General features: G+C 44.0%; 1 protein-coding gene across 1 annotated transcript in view; it reads right to left on the bottom strand.

Moving 5' to 3' along the window:
- Positions 1-12,496, bottom strand: part of LOC106586701 (discoidin, CUB and LCCL domain-containing protein 2) — a 41,593-nt gene that overhangs the window by 17,034 nt on the left and 12,063 nt on the right. Inside the window, exon 4 of the mRNA XM_014174247.2 lies at positions 6,312-6,436. Within this exon, the coding sequence (XP_014029722.1) occupies positions 6,312-6,436 (125 nt within the window). The remainder of the gene's footprint in view (positions 1-6,311; positions 6,437-12,496) is intronic.

Below are 12,496 nucleotides of genomic sequence, written 5' to 3'. Positions count from 1 at the left end.
AACATTAGATTATGTCAGCAGAGTACCCAGCCAGAAATAATCAGACACCCATTTTTCAAGCTAGCATATAATGTCACAAAAAACAAAACCACAGCTAAATGCAGCACTAACCTTTGATTATCTTCATCAGATGACACACCTAGGACATCATGTTATACAATACATGCATGTTTTGTTCAATCAAGTTCATATTTATATCAAAAAACAGCTTTTTACATTAGCATGTGACGTTCAGAACTAGCATTCCCACCAAACACTTCCGGTGAATTTACTAAATTACTCACGATAAACGTTCACAAAAAACATAACAATTATTTTAAGAATTATAGATACAGAACTCCTTTATGCAATCGAGGTGTCCGATTTTAAAATAGCTTTTCGGTGAAAGCACATTTTGCAATATTCTGAGTAGATAGCCCAGCCATCACGGCTAGCTATTTTGACACCCACCAAGTTTGACCCTCACCAAACTCCGATTTACTATTAGAAAAGTTTGATTACCTTTCCTGTTCTTCGTCAGAATGCACTCCCAGGACTTCTACTTCAATAACAAATGTTGGTTTGGTTCAAAATAATCCATAGTTCTATCCAAATAGCGGCGTTTTGTTCGTGCGTTCAAGACACTATCCAAGGTTGACGAAGGGTTACGCGTTTCGTGACAAAAAAATTCTAAATATTCCATTACCGTACTTCGAAGCATGTCAACCGCTGTTTAAAATCACTTTTTATGCTATTTTTCTCGTAAAAAAGCGATAATATTCCAACCGGGAGTCGTTGTTTTCGTTCAAAGACGAAAGAATAAAAAAACATGGTGTCGCCTCGTGCACGCGCCTCCAGTCTCTGTTCTCTGATCGACCACTATCTAAATGCGCTAATGTTTTTCAGCCAGGGCCTGCAAAGCCACCATTCAGCTTTTTGCCGCCTTCTGCGAGCCGTAGGAAGTGTCACGTTACAGCAGAGATCCTCAGTATTGGATAGAGATGATCAAGAAGGCCAAGAAATGGTCAGAGGGCGCTTCCTGTTTGGAATCTTCTCAGGTTTTGCCCTGCCAAATGAGTTCTGTTATACTCACAGACACCATTCAAACAGTTTTAGAAACTTTAGAGTGTTTTCTATCCAAAGCTAATAATTATATGCATATTCTAGTTTCTGAGCAGGAGTAATAATCAGATTAAATCGGGTACGTTTTTTATCCGGCCGTGAAAATACTGCCCCCTATCCATAACAGGTTAAACAGGTTACTACTCTAGCCCAGAAACTAGAATATCCATATTATTAGTAGATTTGGATAGAAAACACTCTGAAGTTTCTAAAACTGTTTGAATGGTGTCTGAGTATAACTCAACTCATATGGCAGGCAAAAACCTGAGAAAAAGTCAACCAGGAAGTGGAGGATCTGAGAATTGTAGTTCTTTCTAGTCCCTTTCGAAACTACAGTATCCGTGGGGTTACGTTGCACTTCCTAAGGCTTCCATTGGCTGTCTAAAGCCTTCAGAAAGTGATTTGAGCCTTCTGTCACTGGGCAGAGTATTGGAGCTCAGTTACTGAGTGGTCTGCCTGGCAACAAAGGGATTGGATATGCGGGGTTACGCGAGCACGCCGTTCCTTCTTTTTCTCCTTGAATGAATACGCTATTGTCCGGTTGGAATATTATCGCAATGTTACGTTAAAAATACCATAAATATTGATTGTAAACAGCGTTTGACATGCTTCTAAGTACGGTAATGGAACATTTTGACTTTGTCTCTGGTTCCGCGCTCACGCGTTATACCTTTGGATAAGTGATCTGTACGCTCGAACTTCTTGTGGAAGTAGCAGTCCTGGGAGTGCATTCTGACGAAGATCAGCAAAGGTAAGAGAATATTTCTAATACTAATTCTGAGTTTAGGTTGCCCCGAACTTGGCGGGTGTCTGAATAGCTCGCCGTGATGGCTGAGCTATGTACTCAGAATATTGAAAAATGTGCTTTCTCCGTAAAGCTATTTTAAAATCTGACACAGCGGTTGCATCCAGGGGTAGTCTATCTATAATTCTTTAAATAATTGTTATATATTTTGTCAACGTTTATGATGAGTATTTTTGTAAATTGATGTGCACATTCACCGGACGTTTTGGTGGGAATACATTTTCTGAACATCACGCGCCAATGTAAAATGCTGTTTTTGGATATAAATATGAACTTTATCGAACAAAACATACATGTATTGTGTTACATAATGTCCTAGGAGTGTCATCTGATGAAGATCGTCAAAGGTTAGTGCTTCATTTAGCTGTGTTTTGGGTTTTATTGACATGTCATTGCTTGGAAAATGGCTGTGTGATTATTTTTGTATGTACTCTCCTAACATAATCTAATGTTTTGCTTTCGCTGTAAAGCCTTTTTGAAATTGGACAATGTGGTTACATCAAGGAGAAGTGTATCTTTAAAATGGTGTAAATAGTTGTATGTTTGAGAAAGTTGAATTATGATATTGTTGTTTTTGAATTTGCCCATAGAAGTTAAACAGGTCAACATTCACAAGGCCGCAGGGCCAGACGGATTACCAGGATGTGTACTCCGAGCATTGGCTGACCAACTGGCAAGTGTCTTCACTGACATTTTCAACCTCTCCCTGTTCGAGTCTGTAAAACCAACATGTTTCAAGAAGACCACCATAGTCCCTGTGCCCAAGAACACCAAGATAACCTGCCTAAATGACTACCGACCCGCAGCACTCACGTCTGTAGCCATGAAGTGCTTTGAAAGGCTGGTCATGGCTCACATCAACACCATTATCCCAGAAACTCTAGACCCACTCCAATTTGCATACTGCCCCAAAAGATCCACAGATGAAGCACTCTATTGCACTCCACACTGCCCTTTCACACCTGGACAAAAAGAACACCTATGTGAGAATGCTATTCATTGACTACAGCTCATTGTTCAACACCATGGTGCCCTCAAAGCTCATCACTATGCTAAGGACCCTGGGACTAAACACCTCCCTCTACAACTGGATCCTGGACTTCCTGACGGGTCACCCCCAGGTGGTAAGGGTAGGTAACAACACATCTGCCACGCTGATCCTTAACACAGGGGCCCCCCCTCGGGGGTGCGTGCTCAGTCCCCTCCTGTACTCCCTGTTCACTCATGACTGCACAGCCAGGCACGACTCCAACACCATCATTAAGTTTGCTGATGACACAACAGTGGTAGGCCTGGTCACTGACAACGACGAGACAGCCTATAGGGAGGAGGTCAGAGACTTGGCCGTGTGGTGCCAGAATAACAACCTCTCCCTCAACGTGATCAAGACAAAGGAGATGATTGAGGGCTACAGGAAAAGGAGGACCGAGCACACCCCCATTCTCATCGACGGGGCTGTAGTGGAGCAGGTTAAGAGCTTCAAGTTCCTTGGCGTCCAAGCACACCAAGACAGTCGTGAAGAGGGCACGACAAAACCTATTCCCCCTCAGGAGACTGAAAAGATTTGGTATGGGTCCTCAGATCCTCAAAAGGTTCGAGAGCATCCTGACGGGTTGCATCACTGCCTGGAATGGCAACTGCTCAGCCTCTGACCGCAAGGCACTACAGAGGGTAGTGCGTACGGCCCAGTACATCACCGGGCCAAGCTTCCTGCCATCCAAGACCTCTATACCAGGCGGTGTCAGAGGAAGGCCCTAAAAATTGTCAAAGGCTCCAGCCACCCAGGTCTTTGTTCCCGCACGGCAAGCGGTACCAGAGCGCCAAGTATAGGTCCAACAGGCTTCTAAACAGCTTCTACCCCCAAGCCATAAGACTCCTGAACATTTAATCAAATGGCTTCCCGGACTATTTGCATTGAACCACCTCCCCCCTTCTATGCTGCTGCTGCTGCTACTACTACTCTCTGTTATTATCGATGCATAGTCACTTTACTAACTACCTACATGTACATATAATCTCAATTACCTCGACTAACCGGTGTCCCCGCAGATTGACTCTGTACCAGTACACCTTGTATATAGCCTCGCTATTGTTATTTTACTGCTGCTCTTTAATTATTTGTTACTTTTATTTCTTACATTTTTTAGGCATTTTCTTAAAACTGCATTGTTGGTTAAGGGCTTGTAAATAAGCATTTCACTGTAAGGTCTACACCTGTTGTAATCGGCGCATGTGACAAATACAATTTGGTTTGATATGGATAAATACATATTCAAAAAGAACGGAGACCCGATCCGAATGGACACGAAGACAGTCAGACCCGTTCTGTGGAAGACTGTGGAAAACAGACCCAAACAGACCCGTGCAGGTTTGGATCCGAGAGACCCATTCAGATCCGCGGGAGTAGAAAGAGATAGAGAGAAAGAAACCTCCAACTGGGTGCTGCCAGCGCCATCAATAAACATACGATATTATCCACAGTTATGTGTCCTTAAAAACGACTAATAACAAATTACAAAATCACTATTCGTTGTGTTTCGATGTGTAGCATATTCAACACTTTATAGTCTGTCTATTGTTTTATTTGTTTTTTTACTTTCCTAAAACAGTAATTGTCTACCTCACGGTTCAGCTGTCAGAGATTTGAGGGCTAAATGCATGCATATATAGGCACAGGCCTAGGTGTCCACTGTAAAATATTAATCTAAAACATATATATTAAAGGAGACAAGCTTAGGCCTAGCCCTAGAGAGACCGAGAGAAAGACAGAGATATGCCGGCGCCATGTTCCCGACATCGACATGGATTTCTGTCAAAGGTGCTTTAACAAAGTACTGAGTAAAGGGTCTGAATACTTATGTAAATATGATAGATACGTTATTTCTTTTTATACATTTGCAAACATTTCTAAAGAACTGTTTTTGCTTCGTGATTATGAGGTATTGTGTGTAGACTGATGAGGGAAAAAACAAACATTTTAGAATAAGGCTAACATAACAAAAAGTCAAGAGGTCTGAATACTTTCCGAATGCATTGTATATCAGACCTGACCAAGATCCGAGAGAGAAGTCAGAATTTAGGACCCGGTCGGGTCCCAGGTCGGATCTCAGAGTTTGGGGCCTGTTGGACCTGTAAAGACCTCTAGTCTGGTCCAATGAGCAACACTCCATGGCAACTAATGTCAGACTGACTCTAGGTGTAATGGTTGTAACCCCTTCCATCTCTGTTTGGCTGAACATGGACAACCAGGGATCCTTTTCTGCCATGTAATCTACAACATCGCCTACACAAGCTCACAAACACACACCACAAGCTCACAAACACCATCAGTCACAAACACACACACCAGTCGGCTCAGCACCCTTCTCCAGCTGGGCTGAATTAGCAGACCGTTCCTTTGGCCAAACAATTAGCTCACCTCCCTACAACCCCTTTCCCTCCCCTGTGCTTTTGAGACACACACACACACACAAAAAAAAAAAAAAACCTTCCCCTCTACCGTGCCTCTGAGTCACCCCTGGGCCTCCCCTCATCAATAACACCCTCACACTCCATCTAGCCCTCCCTCCTTTCCTTCCCAACCCCATGGACCCTCTGACCCACCCAGGTATGAGGTCATCAGTCAGAGACTACCTCAGCCCCCATGACCTCAGACACAGTCGGGGCATTGTGAGGTCATCAGCCTGGGACGTGCCTACATACCGCTGAGAGAGAGGCTCTGTTTACATAGTCATTAATATGAGTGAGTGAGTGAGTGAGTGAGTGAGTGAGTGAGTGAGTGAGTGAGTGAGTGAGTGAGTGAGTGAGTGAGTGAGTGAGTGAGTGAGTGAGTGAGTGAGTGAGTGAGTGAGTGAGTGAGTGAGTGAGAGAGTGTGAGAGAGAAAAGATACAGGAAGAAAGTTGGGAAGAGAGAGAGTAAACAGATAGAAAGAGAAAGTGAGAGAGTAAAAGAGATATAGAACAAGAAAGAGAAGGGAGCATGACCATGAAGTGAGTCATGGCTCTGTGGCCAGTTCGTTCCTGTGGGGTAGAGGTAGAGGTGCTGGTGGGTACAGAGGGATCAGCAGGACAGAGAGACAGACTTGGTGAGGGGGGGCAGTGTGAATCATCAGTTAGTTCCTGTGGGGTAGCGGTGGAGGTGCTGTTGGGTACTGAGGGTTCAGCAGGATAGACAGACTTGGTGTGTGTGTGTGGGGGGTGGAAGGGTGGCAGTGTGAATCATCTGGGAACCATGTGCACACCACAATGACTGGGACACGCAGACTGCCACACACACACACACACACACAGACAGACATACACTGGCGCCTGCACACACATGCAGGCCCACAGACACACACTCACACCTGGATGTATGCATGCAAACACACACACACCCTTATCTGTGTAATGTGCATATACTCACATCTCTGTAGCCATGGGGTATGGTCCCAGAGATCTCCCCAACAGAAGTCAGGCATCCTGCTGGACAGTATCTGGTGAACTCTGCCTCAGTGAAGTGGATTCCTTTGTCTAGACAGGTGATCAGATCTACAAAGACATACACACAGATCACATTAACTCAGCTCTCGCTCTGTACTACACCGTGTCTAGGTACACACACACACACACACACACGGACAGACACACATGGACAGACAAGTACGCACGGACACACTAAGGGGATAACATTCTAGACAAATACTGAGGGGGATGACCACAAGGTTAGAAAAGCCATCCATTCACTGAGGGTGACAAATGGAAAACTCCCCTGCCTGACCATGCTAAGGTCTGGTTTGACCACACTGGACCGTGGGGGATATTGTTCATGTCTGGTCAGGTCATGACCACATGATCAAGTAGTGATTCAACCTGATGTGTAACCAAAGCAACTACCAGTCACCAAAGACAGCATTGGCTCTGACGATCATCGGATGTGGCAGGGATTGCAAACTATCATGGATTCAAAGGGAAACCCAGCCGCGAGTTGCCCAGTGATGTGAGCCTACCAGACGAGCTAAATGCCTTCTATGCGCATTGCCTTCTACGCTCGCTTCGAGGCAAGCAACACTGAACCATGCATGAGAGCACCAGCTGTTCCAGACGACTGTGTGAGTCGGACCTTTAAACAGGTTAACATTCACAAGGCCAGGAGGCCAGACGGATTACGAGGACAGGTACTCAGAGCATACGCTGACCAGGTGGAAATTGTTTTCAATTACATTTTCAACCTCTCCCTGACCCAGTCTGTAATATCTACATGTTTCAAGCAGTGCACAAGAACACCAAGGTAACCTGTCTAAATGACTTTTTGCATCGTAGCACTCACATATGCAGCCATGAAATGCTTTGAAAGGCTGGTCATGGCACACATCACCACCATCATCCCAGACACACTCCAATTCGTTTACCGCCCCAACAGATCCACAGATGACGCAATCTCTATTGCACTCCACACTGCCCTATCCTACCTGGACAAGAGGAACACCTATGTGAGAATGTTGTTCATTGACTACAGCTCAGGACCCTGGGACTGAACACATCCCTTTGCAACTGGATCCTGGACTACCTGACGGTCTGTCCCCAGGGGGTGAGGGTAGGCAACAACACAGTCGCCAGGCTGACCCTCAACGGGGTGCGTGCCTAGTCCCTTTCTGTACTCCCTTCTCACCCACGACTGCGTGGCCATGCACTACTCCAACACCATCGTAAGTTTGCTGACGACATGACGGTGGTAGGCCTGATCACCAACAACGATGAGACAGCCTATAAGGAGGAGGTCAGTGACCTGGCAGTGTGGTTCCAGGACCCAACCTCTCCCTCAACGTCAGCAAGACAAAGGAACTGATCTTGGATTACAGGAAATGGCGGGCCGAGCACGCTCTCATCCACATTGACGGGGCTGTAGTGGAGCGGGTCGAGAGGTTCGAGTTCCTCAGTGTCCACATCACTAAGGAATTAACATAGAAGAAGGCACGACAATGCCTCTTCCACCTCAGTAGGCTGAAAATTATTTTGAATCCTGAAAAAGTTATACAGCTGCACCATTGAGAGCATCTTGACTGGCTGCATCACCGCTTGGTATGGCAACTGCCTGGCATCCAAGCACAAGGTGCTACAGAGGGTATTGCATACGGCCCAGTAGATCACTGGGGCCGAGCTCCCTGTCATTCAGGACCTTTATAGACTGTTCTCACTGCTACTGCACAGCAAGCTGTACCGATACACTAAGTCTGGGACCAATAGGACCATGAACAGCTCCTACCCCAAGCCATAAGACTGCTAAATAGTTAGTTAAATAGTTGAGCAAATATATACCCAGACTATCTGCAATGACCCCCCTTCGCACTAACTCTTAACTCATCACATACACTGCTGCTTATTATCTATCCTGTTGCCTAGTCACTTTACCCCTACCTATATGTAATTATCTACAGTGCCTTGCAAAAGTATTCATCCCCCTTGGCGTTTTTCCTATTTTGTTGCAATACAACCTGTAATTTAAAATCATTTTATTTGGATTTCATGTAATGGACATACACAAAATAGTCCAAATTGGTGAAGTGAAACCAAAAAAATTAAAAACAGAAGTGGTGCGTGCATATGTATTCACCCCCTTTGCTATGAAGGCCCTAAATAAGATCTGGTGCAACCAATTACCTTCAGAAGTAACATAATTAGTTAAATAAAGTCCACCTGTGTGCAATCCAAATAGGTCAGGGACAAAGTTGTGGAGAAGTACAGATCAGGGTGGGTTATAAAAAATATCAGAAACTTTGAACATCCCACAGAGCACCATGAAATCCATTATAATTTTTTTTTTAAGAATATGGCACCACATCAAACCTGCCAAGAGAGGGCCGCCCACCAAAACTCATGGACCAGGCAAGGAGGGCATTAATCAGAGAGGCAACAAAAGAGACCAAAGATAACTCTGAAGGGGCTGCAAAGCTCCACAGCGGAGATTGGACTATCTGTCCATAGGACTACTTTAAGCCGTACACTCCACAGAGCTGGACTTTACAGAAGAGTGGCCAGAAAAAAAGCCATTGCTTAAAGAAAGAAAATGAGCAAACACATTTGGTGTTCGCCAAAAAGAATGTGGGAGACTTCCCAAACATATGGAAGAAGGTACTCTGGTCAGATGAGACAAAAATTGAGCATTTTGGCCATCAAGGAAAACGCTATGTCTGGCGCCCCGAGAACACCATCCCCACAATGAAGCACACTGGTGGCAGCATCATGCTGTGGGGATGTTTTTCCATCGGCAGGGACTGAGAAACTGGTCAGAATTGAAGGAATGATGGATGGCGCTAAATACAGGGAAATTCTTGAGGGAAACCTGTTTCAGTCTTCCAGAGATTTCAGACTGGGACAGAGGTTCACCTTCCATCAGGACAATGACCTAGGCCGTCATGACTCTGTTCCTAGGCCGTCATTGAAAATAAGAATTTGTTCTTAACTGACTTGCCTAGTTAAATAAAGGTAAAAAAAGAAAAGAAAAAAAGACCCTAAGCATACTGCTAAAGCAACACTGGAGTGGTTTAAGGGGAAACATCTAAATGTCTTGGAATGGCCTAGTCAAAGCCCAGACCTCAATCCAATTGATAATCTGTGGTATGAATTAAAGATTGCTGTACACCAGCGGAACCCATCCAACTTGAAGGAGCTGGAGCAGTTTTTCCTTGAAGAATGGACAAAAATCCCAGTGGCTAGATGTGCCAAGCTTATAGAGACATACCCCAAGAGACTTATAGCTGTAATTGCTGCAAAAGGTGGCTCTACAATGTATTGACTTTGGGGGGTGAATAGTTATGCACGCTCAAGTTCTGTTTTGTCTTATTTCTTGTTTGTTTCACAAGAAAGAATACTTAGCATCTTCAAAGTGGTAGGCAAGTTGTGTAAATCAAATGATACAAACCCCCCCCAAAACTATTTTAATTCTAGGTTGTAAGGCAACAAAATAGGAAAAATTCCAAAGGGGGTAAATACTTTGGCAAGCCACTTTATCTCCATTGCCTCGTACCCCTGTACATTAACTCAGTACATCTACCCCGTGTATATACTGTAGCCACGTTATCCTTACTCTTTGTGTATTTATTCTAATAGTCGACCGATTAAGAACACATTCTTATTTTCAATGACGGCCGAGGAACGGTGGGTTAACTGCCTTGTTCAGGGGCAGAACGACAGATCTTTACCTTGTTAGTCCAATGCTCTAACCACCTGCCTTACATTGCACTCCACGAGGAGCCTGTGTGGCAGGCTGACAACCTGTTACGCGAGGGCAGCAAGAAGCCAAGGTAAGTTGCTAACTAGCATTAAACTTATAAAAAACAATCAATCTTCACATAATCACTAGTTAAGTACACATGGTTGATGATATTACTAGTTTATCTAGCGTGTCCTGCGTTGCATATAATCGATGCGGTGCCTGTTAATTTCTCATCGAATCACAGCCTACTTCGCCAAACGGGTGATGATTTAGCACTGTCGTTGCACCTAGCCATAAACATCAATGCCTTTCTTTAAAATCAATACACAAGTATATATTTTTAAACCTGCATATTTAGTTAATATTGTCTGCTAACATGAATTTCTTATAATTAGGTAAATTGTGTCACTTCTCTTGCGTTCCGTGCAAGCAGTCAGGGTATATGCAGCAGTTTGGGCCGCCTGGCACGTTGCGAACTGTGTGAAGTCCATTTATTCCTAACAAAGACCGTAATTAATATGCCAGAATTGTACATAATTATGACATAACATTGAAGGTTGTACAATGTAACAGGAATATATAGACTTAGGGATGCAACCCGTTAGATAAAATACGGAACAGTTCCGTATTTCACTGAAAGAATAAACGTTTTGTTTTCGAAATGATAGTTTCCAGATTCGACCATATTAATGACCAAAGGCTCGTATTTCTGTGTGTTATTATGTTATAATTAAGTCTATGATTTGATATTTGATAGAGCAGTCTGACTGAGCGATGGTAGGCAGCAGCAGGCTCGTAAGCATTCAAACAGCACTTTCGTGCGTTTGCAAGCAGCTCTTCGCAATTCTTCAAGCATTGAGCTGTTTATGACTTCAAGCCTATCATCTCCCGAGATTAGGCTGGTGTAACCGATGTGAAATGGCTAGCAAGTTAGCGGGGTGCGCGCTAATAGCTTTTCAATAGGTGACGTCACTTGCTTTTTTTGGTCCACCAATAATCGGTATCGGTGTCGGCGTTGAAAAATCACAATCGGTCGACCTCTAATTTATTCCTTGTGTTATTTTTTAAATTATTTTTATAATTTTCTCTCTGCATTGTTGGGAAGAGCCCTTCAGTAAGCATTTTACTGTTACAAGGCATTTGACAAATATAATTTGATTTAGAGCAGAGTGGCTGTTCAAACTGCTAAACACCATCCCATCACACACACACCCCAACCTCCCCCATTTGATTCAAATCAAATGTTATTTGTCACATGTGCCGAATACAACAGGTGTAGACCTTACAGTGAAATGCTTATTTACAAGCCCTTAACCAACAATGTAGTTTTAAGAAAATACATTAAAAAAGTAAGAGATAAAAATAACAAATAATTAAAGAGCAGCAGTAAAATATCAATAGCCGGGCTATATACAGGGGGTACCGGTACAGAGTCAAATTATATATATTTTTTTGCTTTGCTTGCCTTTCCTATACTGGTGATCCAGCACGCAGGCCCAGGAATTGTCAAGGCACGGACAGACCGGTAGGTTTGTCGAGCATCTGCCGGACTAAAATGTAGATGGGTGGGTGTTACACCGGAACTAGTACACTATAAGTGGGGTGTATGGGGACATCATTAAGTGTGACACAAGATGTACCATGTATGAAATGATAATGGCAAACTAAACATTGGACATTTACACCGGCAGTAACGTTGTCAGACTCCCTTATTTCTCCCACGCACCTCTGACCAAAGTGCCGTCTAATTTGCAAACCGAGTGAAAACTGCAAACCGATTCTACATGTAGAAGCGGACTTCGGTCAGTCGGTTGGTCGCCTAGATGGCTATTCTAGGTAGATAGGCTTGGCCTGCCCTGCTAGGTGGCTCTGCTAAACCAAGAGGATGATGAGTAGGCCAGGTCTACATTAGCTCAGTACTGCCTGTATACTGGAGCTCACAGTGATGTTATCTCAATATAACACTAACTTGTGAATGAGCAATAACAAATGAATCTGTCTCTCTCTCTCTTCAGTAATTTGATATCCTTCTTTCAGAGTATGCGAATAATTTTTTTTTTTAAACTTGGCCAGGATCAATCTCCAACCCCCCTCCCACTCTCTCTTTCTCCCTCTCTTCAATTCAAATGGACTCCTCCCTTCTCCCAGCTTTCTCTCTCTCTCTCTCTCTCTTATCTCCATCACCCTGCTTCCCCTTTAGTCTCTATCTTCCTTTCCTGTCAATCCCCTCTATCTCTCCTTCTCTTCCCTCACCACAGTACTCCAGGGAGACTGGTGATGTAGACAGACTCCTGACACAACAGAAGTGTGATCACACACGCTGGATCTGCACTGCCCTACACACACACACACACACACACACACAGTCTGCAGAGATGTACAGCTCTTTGGAGTGA

Source organism: Salmo salar, chromosome 25, assembly GCF_965601325.2.
Source record: "Salmo salar chromosome 25, fSalSal1, whole genome shotgun sequence".
Lineage (NCBI taxonomy): Eukaryota > Metazoa > Chordata > Actinopteri > Salmoniformes > Salmonidae > Salmo > Salmo salar.
Note: the sequence above shows the minus strand (reverse complement) of the source record. Positions and strands in the feature narration are given on the sequence as shown.